General features: G+C 51.5%; 1 protein-coding gene across 2 annotated transcripts in view; it reads left to right on the top strand.

The window, feature by feature from the left end:
• NPHP1 (nephrocystin 1) overlaps window positions 1-15,459 on the top strand; it is a 103,405-nt gene that overhangs the window by 70,958 nt on the left and 16,988 nt on the right. For both annotated transcript variants that reach the window (XM_082356205.1, XM_082356206.1), the window contains exon 20: window positions 3,933-4,133. In XM_082356205.1, coding sequence (XP_082212331.1) covers window positions 3,933-4,133 — 201 coding nt within the window. The remainder of the gene's footprint in view (window positions 1-3,932; window positions 4,134-15,459) is intronic.

The raw sequence follows: 15,459 nt of genomic DNA, 5'->3' as shown, positions 1-15,459 counted from the left end.
TAAGTGCTGAAAGAAAAAACAAAACTGGCAACTCAGAATTCTATATTCTGCAACAATACCCTATAGGAACAAAGGTGGAATTAAGACATTCTCAGATGAAGGAAAACTAAGGGAATCTATTGTCAACAGACTTGCTCTGAAAGAAATGCTAAATGAAGTTCTTCAGGCAGAAGGGAAATGATACCAAAGGAAAGCTTGGAACATCAAGAATGAAGGAACAGCAACAGAAATGGTAAATATCTGGGTAAACAGATTAATTTTTTCTCTTAAGCTCTTTAAAATATGTATGATGGTTGAAAGCAAAAAACATAACATTGTCTGATGGGGTTCTCAATGTATCCATTTATAACATGAATGACAACTACAACTAAAAAGAAAAGGGTAAAGGGACCTATGCGTTCTTCACTCCATCCGAAGTGGCAAAATACTCTTGAGTCGACTGGAAAGTTAAGTATGTATACTGTAAATCCTAGAGCAACTTCTAAACAAATAATACAAAGAGACATGGTAAAAAACTCAATAGATGAATTAAGATGGAATCCCAAAAATGTTTTTAAAATCCAAAAGAAGGCCCAAAAGATGAAACAAAGAAATGAAACACAGAGCAAACAAATAAAAAACAAAAACTGAAATGGTAGACCAAAATCCAAATATATCAATAATTACATTAAATGTAAATAGTCTAAAAATACAATTAAAGGCAGCAAATTGTTGGGAGTTCCCTAGAGGTCCAGTGGTCAGGACACAGCACTTTCACTGCCATGGCCGTGGGTTCAATCCCTGGTCTGGGAACTAAGATCCCACAAGCTGTGTGGCACGGCCAAAAAAAAAAAAAAAAAGCAGCAAATTGCAGAACGGATTAAAAACAAAGGCCCAACTCTGTCATAACCACACACACAAACCATTATAAATATAGTGATATAGGTAAGTTAGAAGTAAAAGAGTAGGAACATATATATCACGCAAACACCAAGTGTATTATAATAAACATGCAAACATCAATTATAAGCAACAGTATTTGCATACATTGTTGGTGGGAGTATAAATGGTTTAACCACTTTGAAAAATAGCTTGACATTATCTAAAAATGCACACCACATGACGCACAATTCCATTCCTGAGATATTCCCAGTAGAAATGCATACCTAGATGCCCTAAAAGATATGTTCTAGAATTTTCATAGCAGTGTTACTAATTAAGACCCCAAACTGAAATAACCCAAATGTTCATAAACAATAGAATGGATAAAGTGTAGAATATTTATACAGTGGAATACTGTGCAGCAGTGAGTGAACTACAGCAGCACACAACAACGTGGATGAATTTCCCAGGCATAATGTTAGGCGAAAGAAGCCAGACGCACAGAAATTCATTCAAAAACAAGCAGAACTGAGTGATAGGGTTAGACATCATGGGAGCAGACATCTGGGGAGAAGGGAGGGCAAAATGATTGGGTGGAGTCTGACAACATTCTATTTCTTGCTCTGGGTGGTGGTTTCATGGTCTGTATGTTTTGTGCATTTTTTCTGTAAGCATATTATACATCAATAAAAACAATTTTGAAATGATTTTAAAAAATCAGAATGGAGGGACTTTCCTGGTGGCACGGTGGTCAAGAATCCAACTGCGAATGCAGGGGGCACAGGTTCGATCCCTGGTCTGGGGAGATCCCACATGCCGCGGAGCAGCTAAGCCCTTGCGCCACAACTACTGAGCCTGCGCTCTGAAGCCTGCGAGCCACAACTACTGAGCCCGAGTGCTGCAACTACTGAAGCCCACACGCCTAGAGCCCATGCTCTGCAACAAGAGAAGCCACCGCAGTGAGAAGCCCGCACACCGCAACGAAGAGTATCCCCCGCTGGCCGCAACTAGAGAAAGCCCGCACGCAGCAATGAAGACCCAACGCAGCCAAAAATAAATAAAATTTAAAAAAAAAAATCAGGATGGAAATATTAACAGAGGAGGTGCTGGTCTTACTATGGAAAGGAGAAGCAAAGAGAAGTGATTTCAGGATGAGAATTAGATGAACGACTACTTATAAAGCGTCTGCCATTAGCCAGAACTGTCCTGGAAGTTTTCAAATAGACTATATCTCATTTAACTCGCCCCAACACACAAAGGAGAAAATGTGACCCGCAGCCTCACACCAGGCTCTGACCTTGTCTCACAGCGCATTCACACCTACAGCCCCAGCGAGGCATCAACTAGACTGGAAGGCGAAGATGTTCTCACAGCTCTAAACTTCTGTCCGTCCCGGCATCCCATTGCCTGTGGTGCATTATGAATCCCACAGCTTTCTTATGAAGAGCCTCAGTAGAGCGTGCTATACTTCATCGCATATAATAAAACATGACTTGGCTGAATGTAAAATGTTTAAAATATGCCAAATTTTTTACAGCCTTGTTTTGTCGCATCTTCCCTCCTAAACATATGAATTGTCTCAGAAGGTAGAAGTGGCTCAGGCCCTGTCCAGGTTCTGGTATTAACTCTACTTCATAGATGAGAAATAAGCCTGAGAAAGGTTATTTTCCTTCTTGTTTTCCCTGAGCTGTTCCCATAGACTCTGTGCCATGTTGTCGGTGGCTGAGTCCAAGGTATCCTACAGACCAAGAGAGTGGCCACGGCTGATTTACAGCAGTCCGGAGAGGGGGCAAGAGGTGGGATTCCTGGGGCAGCGCCTGCTGTGCTGGGTTCATCCTGCAAATGAGGTGGGGCTGGAAGGCAGGTGGGATCAGGGCCTCACTTCCCCGCTAGATCCCCACAGGCCTGAAGGAGGGCACGACCGGGCTGGCTTGACGTTCACTCCATGTGCCCTTTGCCTCTCTTTGCAGTGACTTTGCTTTGGGCTCATTTGTCTAAACTCTCCTGTCCCCTGACTCTCACCCAGCTCTCTCCCAACCACTCAAGACCTGGGCCCGGGAGGGCCGGCCCTGGTTGTTCAGGAACTGGCCTCTTGTGGTGGACATCTCCTGACCCCAGCACACAGGGCAGTCCTCCCACATCCCCTCCGCTCCAGGGCTGAGGCCACGGAGGGCAGGGAGAATGGACCTCCAAACCCCGAGCATCCCCAGCAGACTTTGGGGCACCAGGCCTTCCTGCAAGGTGGCAGATTCTCAGATTGACAGGCAAAGGGCCCACATCTCCAGGCCCTTTCTTTAGAGGGAAAGGAGCCACTTGGTCGCTGGGTCACAGCCCTGCAGCTCGGCCAGCCGGCAGGCGGAAGGCAGGAAGGAACCGCTTGGCCCCAAGCCTGGCTCCTGGAAGCACCGGCTGGGGCGCTGGGGCAGGGAGGGGAGGAGGGCTCGGGTGCCCACTGGGGCGGATTCTCCCCAGAGAGGGAGGCCTCCTCCGCTGGGAGAGAAAAATAGGAGAGGAGGACGGTGACACAAGGGTGCAGAGAGAGAAGGAAGTGCCACGTCCCCAGGATGGGGCAGGAGCTGGAAGCGAGGGCTGCTCCTCTCCCTCTGGCTTGAGGCCCCCAAGGATGGAGAAGGCCGGAGCAGGGCATGCTGTGACCTTGACTTGACCTGGCAGATTCTTGGTCTCCTCACTTGGAAAAGGGGCAAACCAGCCACGTGCCGGTCTGTGGGGAGCACCAGAGTTGACTGCAGATTTCTTGGCGCCTAGTAGCTCCTCAATAAACGGTCCTTGACATTCAAGCGGCTCAGCCTGCATTCTGGGCACCCGGTTGGGGTGGTGACTATAGCTGGCTTCCCCTGGAGTAGTACGCCTGGGATTCAAAACTTCCTTAGGAGGAAAAGTCTAGGAAGAGGCTCCGGCTCTCCTTCCTTAGCGACTCTGCCCCAGCCCGGGGCGAAAACCTGTCTGTCTGATGCACAAACCGCATTTCACCGAGGATTCTCTTGGCTGGAGCCAGTGGAAGGACCTGCTGAGCTGGAACGGTTTTTTTTTTTTTTTTTTTTTCCTTCCAGGCAACGTCCTCTGATGGGTGTGTCGAGCAGGAGGTGATATTTGAAGGGCTGCGGGCACGGGCTGTTGAGCCAGGGCGCCAGGCAGTGGGTGAGAGCATGGCCTCCCGCGACCCACCTCCCACCATCTACGCCCAGCCCGAAGTGCCCTCGGTGGTCGCGCTGTTCCTCACCATCCCCTACGCCTTCTTCTTGCCTGAGCTGGTGAGTGCGGCCGTGGGGGCCACCTGCCTAAAGCAGGGGCTGGGAGATGCCGGCCTGGAGCTGGAAGCAGCTCCCGGGGGAAGGGGCTCCAAGGCCAGAGCTGCCGTGGCCTCCAGTCTCCCCCACGGGGCTCCAGGCTGGGTGTCCCCTAACCCTTCCCTGAGCGCCTCTGGGCTTCTGCAGTATGGGTGGGTCACCTCCTCCCAAAATGAAACCCACCGGGGTAACTGGGCAGGCGACCTGGTGATCGGAGTTGTGGGCAAACTGCTAAAGTATCCTGGGTCCTCAGGAAGATGTTGGGAACGGACTTTTATTATGTGGTTTCTTTTCTCCAACTACTTGTTGTTTGTGCTTTTCTAAAGTTCACAACGGGGGCACTCTGTCTTTCCTTCTGAGAGCAGCTCTTCCAGTATTAATTGTCACGTCAGCTAACGTTGAACTTGGAGTTGTGTGGGAAGTTGCTTATGATAACATCTGCCATAGAACAGTCGTGTGAGATGCCCAGGGTGCTCTCAATGACCTGTCACTGCCTTCCTCTCCGGGTCCCTGCAGCTGAAACGGGGCCCCAATCCCTGCTGGGTCCAGAGTGTTCAACAGAACTCGAGTCCACTCTGAGCCAGCTGTCACCGTGTCCTTTTCACCGACGTGGATCACAAGTCTGGTGAACAATTTAGGGCAGAGAAGTTTCTCTTGGTTTTCGAACACCTTCTGAAATTTCTAATTTGTGGGTGATATTTTCTTACCAACTCTGAGTTTGGCAGTGCCGCCCCTGGGCAGGGAGGAAAAGAGAGAAAGTGGTTCCAACTTCCAGTTGGAACTGACGATCCTCTCACCCTGTCATCTGCCTGGAAGGCTGGCCTGATTGAGTGATCTTTTGGCAAACTGGCTAAAGGGAGCCCATTGATGGCAACAAGAAAGCTAAGCCTGGGAATTCCCTGGCGGTCCAGTGGTTAGGACTCCGTCCTTCCACTGCAGGGGGCTCGGGTTCGATCCCTGGTCGGGGAACTAAGATCCTGCATGCCGTGTGGCACTGCCTTTAAAAAAAGAAAAAGAAAGAAAGAAAGGGAAGCCAGGCAGGGTGGGCCCCGCGTTTGGGTGGCTCCAGCTGAAACCCCACCCAAGAAGCAGGTTTCTGCCAGGCCTGGCCCCTAGGGGGATACAAGTCAGGGCGTCCCGCCAGACTGATGGCATATCAACGCTCCTGTGAGTTCTCTAGACCAGGTGTGCCCCTCGCCTCGGAACAGCCACAAGAATGGCCAGGGTGGGGTCAACTCCTCCCCTTTTTATGGAGCACATGCTCCGTGTCAGTCACACCAGCCACTGGCGACAGGACCCATGCCCTCCCAGGTTCCCTGTCTGCTGGACGGAGGCCCGCGAGCACTTCCTCGCTACAGTCAGACGGTGCTTGAGGGGGCGAAGGTCCTGCGCTGTGACACCAGCAAGGAGAGGCCATCCGACCTTGTCATCTCGGAGAGGGGTCCGGGCCTGTCACTGAGGAGGCGACTTTGCAGTTGGACCTCAAAGGACAGGCTGGATTTCCAGGCTGGGGGGCAGGAGAGGGAAAGGCCTGGACCCCAGGAGAGGCTGGCAGGCAGGAGCCTGGAGGGATGGGGCTTCAGGAGTCAGGAAAGTACCCGGCAGTCGCGAGAAGAGCCATCTGGTGCCCGCAGCCCCAGGACGCTGGGCTCCTGCAGCGGAATTCCCGGCGGGGAAGAAAAGTGCTTGATTATGCTGGGCTCCGGGGCCTTGAGTATCTCAGGGGGTGGGATGATGTCACTGGTTCCATATCGTTCATTTCTTTTTCTTTTGAAATCATTTTAGATTTATAGCAACGCTAGTAACAGTAGATCAGTGTTCCCATATACTCTCTACTCATCTTCCCTTAAGGGCCACATCTTACATAGTACAACTGCCAAAATCAGGGAATTAACATTGATACTATGCTATCCACTGTTCTAATGAACCTTGTTCAGATTGTGCTGAATTCCCCACAAACGTCCTTTTCCTGGTTCAGGATCCAGTTCAGAATTCTGCATGTCATTTGGTGGCCGTAACTCCTTCATCTGCTTTAATCTGGGCCGATTCCCTCCATCTTTGTCTTGAGACTTTTGAAAATACTTATCAGTTATTTTGTACAAAGTCCTTCCATTTGGCCTTGTCTGATGTTTCCTCATTACAACTTTCGTTTTAATTCATAAGTAATCCTTGTTCATTGCTGAACACTTAGAAAATACAGAAAGAATTATAATCCATGTATATGCACATATTCGTATTTATACACATATGAGTATATATTTCATGGATTTATTCGGTACATGCTCTTCTGCACCTGCTTTCTCCTTAAATGAGCGTTCCTAGCATGGAATATAGGACCAAGTGTGCATCATATCTGGGGTGCGGATGGGAAGGTAAACAGGAGAGGATGGGAGAATGTCCAGTTGGTGGTTAATTCTTTTTTTTTTTTTTAACCACGTCGCGCGGCCTGCGGGATCTTAGTTCCCCAACCAGGGATCGAACCTGTGCCCCCTTAAGTGGAAGCGCGGAGTCTTAACCACTGAACCGCCAGGGAATTCTGATCCCCATGAGCAGGAGATGTGCTGGGCTGGAGAGAAGAGTGCAGGATCAGCCTAGCAGAAGCCCCTCTGTCCCCGGCCGCCTGGATATGCTGGCTGCTGCCACCCACGGGGCTGACCACAGAGCCCCAGGCCTTGGGGGTCCCAGATTCTCAGTCTGGGGGGCTTAAGGCATCAGGGACAGGCATATGCTTTTCTAAGGCCATGAGTCCAGAGAGTGTATTCTCAAATTGGGAGCTCAGGCCAGCAAAAAGGGGCAGAGAAAGCAAAATCTATAACCTGGATTCACATGTGGTCCATGATGGGGGCGGCCAGGGTGCACATCGGGGGTGACTGCAGGCACACCTTCCTCCAGCCACTGTTTCCTAAGACAGCGAGGGCCCTCTTATAAAACGAGGGCCCAAAAGCACAGGGAGAGCAGAATTCAACAAGGGCTCCCCTGAGGGCTCACGCCAGCCCCCGCTGCCAACAGCCTCCAACTCTTTTGTATCAATGATGATGACAGACTAGGATGGCCCAGACACCAGGGGGTCTGCGTGTTCCCTACCAGCTCTGCTCCCCACAGCCTGCTGTTAACGATCTTTGCCTAAGTGGCTTTATTTTAGAGTTTTTAACACTAAAATGCACATTTTCAGACCTTTGTCATAGTTATGATTGATAGGCAGTTGCAAAGATAGTTCAGAGAGGCCTCCCACACCCTTCCCCCAGCCTCTCCCTGTAGCCACACCTTTTGTAGTAACTCTCTCTTACAACATGACACCAGGGAGCCGACCTTCGTAAGCTATGTCTCTACTTCCATGCCATTTTCTCACACGTGTAGATTTACGTAACCCCTACCACCAAGACACAGAACCGTTCCATCACCATGAAGATCTCCCTCCTGCTTCTGTTTTATAGTCACCCCATCTTGTCTTCTTTCACTCTCTCTCTCACCCCTGGAGACTATTAATTCCATCCCTATAATTTTTTTTCTATAAACTTATTTATTTTTTATTTTTATTTTTGGCTGCATTGGGTCTTTGTTGCTGTGCGCGGGCTTTCTCTGGTTGCGGTGAGCGGGGGCTACTCTTCGTTGTGGTGCGCGAGCTTCTTATTGCGGTGGCTTCTCTTGTTGCGGAGCATGGGCTCTAGGCGCGCCAGCTTCAGTAGTTATGGCACGTGGGCTCAGTAGTTGTGGCACGCAAGCTCTAGAGCGCAGGCTCAGTAGTTCTGGCACACGGGCTTAGTTGCTCTGCAGCATGTGGGATCTTCCCGGGCCAGGGCTCGAACCTGTGTCCCCTGCACTGGCAGGCGGATTCTTAACCACTGCGCCACCAGGGAAGCCCCCCATCCCTATAATTTTCTTATTTCAAGAAAGTTGTAGAAATAAATGGAATCGTACAGTACGTGGTCTTTAGAGATTAGCTTCTTCCACTCGGCAAAATGCCCTCAAGGTCCATCCCAGTCCTGTGTATATCAGTAGTGACTCCCTTTTCATTTCTGCGTAGTATTCCACAGTGTGGATTTACTATAGTTTGTTTAACCATTGACCCAGTGAGAAGCATTTTTGTTGTTTGCAGTTTTTAGCTATTCTAAATAAAGCTGCTATAAGCATTCACATACAGGCTTTTGGGTGGATGTAATTTTCTCTTTTTTTTAATATTTTAATTTTACTGGAATATAGTTGATTTACAATGTTGTGTTAGTTTCAGGTGTACAGCAAAGTGATTCAGTTATACATATAATTTATTCATTCTTTTTTAGATTCTTTTCTCATATAGGTTATTGGGTGGATGTAATTTTCACTTCTCTGGGGAAATGCCAGAGTGAGTGTGATTGCTGGGTTGTATAATAAAGTGTCTGCTTCATTTTTATTAAGAAACAGACAAACTGTTTTCCAGAGTGGCTGGGCCATTTTACATTCCCACCGGCAACAGACAAGACTTTGGAGATTTTAACATTAAAGTTTGTATTTTGTTTGGTTTACAGTTGAATTCAGATTTCTCATCTGAAAACAATATTAATTTCAAAACGTAAGCTCCAAGCGTGAGGAGCCTTTGAATCAGTGCATTTTAAGGTGAGAACAGATGTCGTTTATTTCCTTTCTCCTTCATTCAGTGAACAGGCATTGTTTATTCCCTCCTTTCCTCAGTGAGTGTGGGAGCCTGCTGGAACCAGCGCCCCGCGGGCTGGGGACCAGGTGACTCACAGCCCCACTGCCTGGCTCTTCAGAGCAAACAGCGTGTGGGTGGCCGGCCTGGGGCAGGGATCACGTGACTATTACCTGCCTGCTGTGAGTTGGCTCATCAGCTTGTTTACAGGATGAAAGATGGACACACAGCTGGCCCTGGTGACAACAACTGAGGGACAGCTTTATAAATAAGAGTCCAAGGAAGTCTTTTAACTTTCAGCCTTTTCACTAGTTAACTTATTAATTAGATACTTGACTAATTACAAAGAAACAGCTAAGAAGGTTTCTAGAAAGTCAGCCAGTTAAAAGGAGAGACAATTTGGACACTCTGGTGTTTGATGCTTTCAGCTTTTTAATTTGCCCACACAGTGGTCAGAAGGAAATACTCTGACCACCCTAGGAGCTCATTCCAGAACCTTCCCGCTGGGGAAGCTCACCTTTATATCTTATCCAGATCCCCAGCTTCCCCTTCATTTCAGCCTGTTTCTTTTTCTACTCTGTTTATATGTAAAAGCCTGTTTGAGAGCTTACTGAGCCCCAGAGCCGTCAGTCAACTGTGCGGGGCTGAGAAAGGGAATTAGGGCTCATCTTGAGCCTGGCTTAGGGCGGGTACCTCCCCTTTGTTATAACACTTCTTTAGAAGTTGAGTTTTCCAAAAGGAAAAATCCTTTCTCTTGTTTCCCTCTGCTCTCTTTTCAATTCTCCATACTTCTGGGGAGCAGTAAAAGTAAACTCAATTTGCCCCAGCTTTACTTCATCTTTGTGGCGTCTGTCCTTCCCTTCATTCCACACCGGGTCCCCGGCCTCGCCCCTGACCTTGCCCAGCCCCTGCAGGACCAGGGGCCAACAGCCTCCATGGCCAGGGAACCACTGAGACCCAACGCAGTGATGCCCAAGGAGGCCCCAGGAAAGCTGCGACAGGGAGGGAGAACAGGGCAAAGAGAAGGAAAATTAAAGTGTGCGGCTGGGAAGAGCAAGCATCCTGAGAAGAATGGGAGGGGCCGTGTGGAAAGGAGTCGGATGTCAGCCTCCCCCGTTGCCTGGATCCATTTTGGCTTCCCGGCCCCAGGCCCAGCCCTTACCCTGGGAGCCCCCCCGCTCCCCCCGTGCTGTTCAGTTTCAGTAAAATAGAGTCAGTTGGGAAGGGTAAGCCTGGCTCTGCCACCTAATGGCTGTGAGACCCTGGGCAGGTTACTTAACCACTCTGAGCCTTAACAATGGGGCAGCAGCAGCAAAGATCTCCTAAGACCGCTCTGGGGTTTCAGTAACAACTGTTCTAGAAATGTGAGCCCATACTATGTTATTGTTGGTGGTCGTCTGGACCTCTTACTAGAAAGCATGGGTCTCTTGTGAGCAAATCCCAGTTGTAAACCAAGAAATATTTACTGAGATTCTACTATTGCTCTAGCCCCATGCTTTGCTCTCTGGGGGATACAAGAATAAAAAGGTAATAATAAGAGGGATATGGTAAATCCTGGACCCTGTCTTAAAGGAGTGATGCATGAACATTGAAGACCATCCCAAGATAGGAAACAGGGTAAAAAGCAGGGGTGCACAGCCTCACTTGTCAAAGGTTCCTGCAGCTAGAGAAGTTGTCAGGACAAGGTCCCTCAGGGTGAGGGCTTGGCATTCTTACAGAATATGGATTAGGGATTAGATATTTGCTTGTTCAGACTAAGACTTCCTAGGTCTGAGAGGTTAACAAATATATAAAATCAAGCTGTAAGGAAAGAAGAAGTCGGCCCCACTTAAATCCCATGTATTCACTCAACAAATATGTATTGAGCCCCTACCCTGTGCCTACCACAGGAATACAGTGAGGAAGAAGACAGACATGGCCCCGTCTTAGGGAGTTTGATGCTTAATGGGGGCAGATGGAGACTAGCCAAGGAGACCAATAAGTGGTGCCTTTCAATGCAGGAGGGAACGGAAAGCACAGGGGGTTCTGCCCACAGAGGGCATTCGACATAGGGAATTGCTCCTGCAGTTGAAAGGCTGAAGGAGCAGCGAGGAGACGCTGAAGCACCAGAGTGATGAGTACACAAAGCAAGCACCATGCATCCTCCAGCCTCTAGAGGCCGCCCAGCCTTGGCGGGGGCGCGGTGGGGCTGCAGGGAGGCAGTGGTTGCCCCAGAGGAGGGGCACAGGGACCTTGGGGTTGGAGCCAACTGTTGCTGGCGTGACGGTGACAGGACCTGGGAAAGTCTCCTTTTCCAGTCCCCTCCAAGTCCTCCCCGTGCCAGAACCTAGCAAGAATCCAGCTTCAAAGGGAACCGGGAAACGTGGCTTGCAGGGTTTCAGCCGCATGGCAGAGCAGACCACGGCAGGATGGGCTTGAGCTGAGACCCTCAGAACTAACTAACTAACAGCCCACATCCCCACATCTGCACACTCCCCTCTGCCTGTGTCTGGACGTCTGGTCCTGTTCTTCCCCCGACCGTTCAGCCAAACCATAAGCAACCTTCCTTGAGCTGGTGGCCTCTCTCAGTTCAGACAAGACAGGCCACCAAGGCTGCTGCTTGGAAGGTCAGCCCACCAGGAGGACTTCTCTTAACCGGCAGGTGCCCTGAAGGAAATAACCGGGCCCCCGGGGCAGAGGGAACCAGGGAGGGGCCCAGCACGCTGAGTCCCGCTGGGCCGAGGGAGCCCCAGATAAGAAGCCTCACTGATAAGAAGGCTCCACCCCTGCCAGTGCCCTTCCAGGGGCTCTCCACCTGCGGAACTTTCCCCGTGGGAGGCAGGAGAGGCTCCTAGAGTGTCGTCCAGGTGGGCAAGTGGCGGAGTAGAGAAGCAGGCCAGAGTAGGGTGGGCGGAGGAGCCCCACGCCGGTTCCCTGGACTTGACCCCTCCCCCCTCTCCCCAGCCCTTCCCTGCTTCCTTCCCTACCTGCCACCCAGGCTGCCCCTCAGCTGTCGCCACCTGGTCAGACCTTCCCCATCTCGCCCCAGCCCTGTTGTAGCAGAGTAGGCCGGTGCCCATGTCCCACAGTTCCCCCCAACCTCCAGCCTCAGGTTGGACCCAGAAGGTACCAGGTAGGCCCCAGAGTGGGGCCTCCGTGGACTCCCCACCCACGGGGGGCCAGACATCACGGGTTTGGGGCTCCAGAGTCCTCTGACCTATTTCAAGGACGTCGCCCCCCAGCCCCTTCCCTTGGAGGGATTCTCTGCGCTTTGCACTGCTTACTGCTTACTGCTTACGTTTCCACCCCCTGACACCTGGCCCCTCTCTCTGCCCACGTGATGCTGGGTCCGAGTGGGAGTGTGTGTGTTTATTTGAACACCGTCCTCTCCGACAGCACGTTCTTGCCCAGTCCTTCCTACGTGCCCGGGGAGGAGGAAGGGGGCTGGAAAAGCTTTCCAGGGAAGCCCAGCTGCTCTCCCAGGGGAGATGCTCCTGACCTAGAGAATTTCTAGGGCCCGGGAGGTGATGGAGTAGGAAATGCGTGAGGATGAAACAGATGGGTGTTTGTCCCCGTGTGGTCCCGGCTCCTGGCAGAAATGCCAGTCCGTGGCTGGGCCAGTGGCTGGCCCAGAAGGCGTCAGGTGCTGCCACCTGTGTGGGAATCAGGCCCAGGAAGATGAGACTGCGCTGCCAGGAGGGGAGAGTCCAGCAAGCTGCCACCTGCCTCTTGAGTGGATCAATAGCACGTGCTGCACACCTGCTTCATGCCAGGCTCCGTGCCCCACATCAGGGACGCAAAGATCACAGGTCAGAGTCCTGCATCCAGGAGCTCAGGGACTGGGGAGGAGTAGTCAGGAGAGGCTTCCTGGAGGAGGTGACAATTGGTCTGGTCCCTGCCCTCAAGGGTCTGGTCTTAGACAAGCAGGGGAAGTGCAAGCTGAGCAAAAGTCAACTGGAACTAGAGTGAGTGGGTCCTCGGTGCCTGGTGAAGGGCAGGAACATGGCCACGTGTCACAGGATGTCTGCGGTTCCTGAGGGAAGGAGAAGGTGGAGCCCTCCCCCAGCCCAATTCCAGGGCTCATCTGGGGACATGTGAAGGGAGCCAAGTTTAATAAACATAGTGGGAGGCAAGGAGGGAGAGACCAGGGGGGAGGCCTGGGAAATGGGGATCACGGTGGGGAGTGGGATGTGTTTATCCTGCTTCTTTACATCTTTTCTGTACTTTCTAACTTTTCTAAGGCGCACAGACTTTTTTTAAAAAGGAAACAAACTTGCCCCTAAAATGCTTAGTTTTTTTGTTTTTTTAAGCCCTTTAGACTTTGGAGGAATAAGAAGGTTTTTATTATCTTAGTTTATGTTACATCGTAAATCTGGACTGTTGAGTCCATGAGAAGCGGGGCCAGTGGGGGTGGGTGTCTGAATGGGCAGGCGCGGTCCTGGGGGAGGAAGCCGATTGGGTGGGGGGGGCGGGGAGGAAGGCAGAGGAGGCCCGGCCGCTGACTCACCAGCCCCTCCCGGCGGCATCCTGCCCCTCCCAGGCTCACGCCCCAGGGCAGGGGCTGATTTCCTGGCGCGCGGCCAGCCCAGTCTTGAGAGCCCTCGTGGGTACCAGGGGTTCGTATATGATTTCTTCTGCTGGCGGGGCGGGGGGGGTGGGAACTCTGGCCCGCACCATTGTTCCTGGAGTGGACCGGATAAGACAGGGGTCCTCACGCGGAGGCCAAGGGGCCTGGGCCGGCAATTTCCTGCTCACCTTAAAGCCACAGAGAGAAAATTCTCACTCGGGGAGTCAGGACGGAGCGGCTGGTGCATGGAAGGGTCCTGGGTTGAATTATGGAGCGTAGCGCTTCCACGCAATGCCAGTGGCCTGGGTGGCCTCGGGGTCCGGGATGGCAGCCCGGGCCGGCCACGCCCTCCCGGGGAAGTCACTCCACCTCTCAGAACCGGTTTCCTCCCCCCCGGTCAGAGGAGGTGACCTGCCAGCCCAGAGATCCTCACAGGCTGCGGGCCCCAGATGTGGAGATGGGAGTGGCCTCGTGGGTGCTAAAGAGGACCCAAGAGGGCACTGGGGGCCCTGCGCTGCCCGCAGGGAGGCCCGCAGCCAGGGGAGGACTGCTGAGGGGTGCCTGACCCCACGGAGGGGCGGCGTGCGGCCTGGAAGAGGCTGGGCCCCAACCCCCCAGCTGTGGAAGCCCCCCCCCCCCGTGCCTTTATGCTAAGTCCCATCACCGCAGATACGGGACGTTCCAGGACTCCCCCGCGTGTCTGACAACCCGCCGTCCCCTCTCCCTCCCTCTCAGTGGCTCATGCTTCCCACACAGCGTGGCCCCCCAGGACCCAGGATGGGGCTCTGGCTGCAGCAGCTGCCAGGGCTTTGAGCTGACGTCGGGGGAGTGTCCGCCCGCTGGCACAGTGCAGGGACGGACTGTGGAGAGGGACAGAGGGCCTCGACCAGAGGCAGGAAGGCAGGCTAGAGCTGGGGTTTCCACAGCTGACCGTGATGCACTGAAGAAATGTATTTTCATGGCAACTTCGTGTGTGTGTGTGTGTGTGTGTGTGTGTGTGTGTAACTGAAACAAACGATTCAGGAAACAGTATTTCCTTTTCTATGGACAATGCACTGTATTTTTTCTTCTAGTCTACTTAACTTTTTTTCAAAACAAGCTACTTTTTATTGAAGTATAGTTGATTTACAACGTTGTGTTAGTCTCGGGTATACAGCGAAGTGATTCAGTTATATGTATATATTTTATTTCAGATTCTTTTCCATTATAGGTCATTACAAGTATTGAATATAGTTTCCTGTGCTAGACAGTAGCTCCTTGTTGTTTATCTATTTTACATATAGTAGGTTGTATCTGTTAATCCCAAACTCCTAATTTATCCCTCCCCACCCCTTCCCCTTTAGTAACCATAGGTTTGCTTTCTATGTCTGTGAGTCTGCTTGTGTTTTGTAGTAAGTTCATTTGTATCGTTTTTTAGATTCTACATATAAGTGATATCATAAGATATTTGTCTTTCTCTGTCTGACTTACTTCACTTAGTATGATCATCTCTAGGTCCATCCATGTTGCTGCTGGTCTACTTAACCTCTTAATGCTGGTGGTGACTAGATGGATTTCAACACCCACTAACAGATCTCAGCCCACATTTGGAAGGCCCGATGCTGGGGTCACTGCAGAGGCCTCAGGGAGACTGGCACAGGCGGGGCCTGCTGGGTGGTGGCCGAGTGTGGCCTGGGGGTCACGGGGAGCCGGTGAGGGGTGTGGGTGATGTGCGAAGACTCGCATCCCACATCCTCAGCAGGGCTATGACAAGGGCTGTCGCTGGCTCAGACTGGCTCCAGCAGAAGGGAAGTAGGCAATCTCATGTCCCGGGAAGCCCGAAGTTAGGCAGGCTCTGCCTGGGCTGGTTGTGCCATCCATCTTTCCTTCTCTCTCTCCTCTTCCTCATCATAGCTCCAGGCCTAATACCAGACACAGCCATGGCCAGAGCAAGAGTGGGACTGTCTCATCACTGAGGCAGGAAGAAGCCCTTCCCAGGAGTCCCCAGAAAGCTTGCATCTCACTGGCCAGGACAGTCACATATGTGTCCCAGCCAAGGGATGCGTTGAACCTAACGCATGTTGGAAAGTCACCCACTACATCCCCTCTCTCCCCACGCCACCCACCAGTACGCCCAG

The sequence above is a fragment of the Balaenoptera borealis genome, assembly GCF_965194805.1.
Source record: "Balaenoptera borealis genome assembly, chromosome: 15".
NCBI lineage: Eukaryota > Metazoa > Chordata > Mammalia > Artiodactyla > Balaenopteridae > Balaenoptera > Balaenoptera borealis.
The sequence above is the reverse complement of the archived record's forward strand: the minus strand, read 5'-3'. Positions and strand labels throughout refer to the sequence as shown.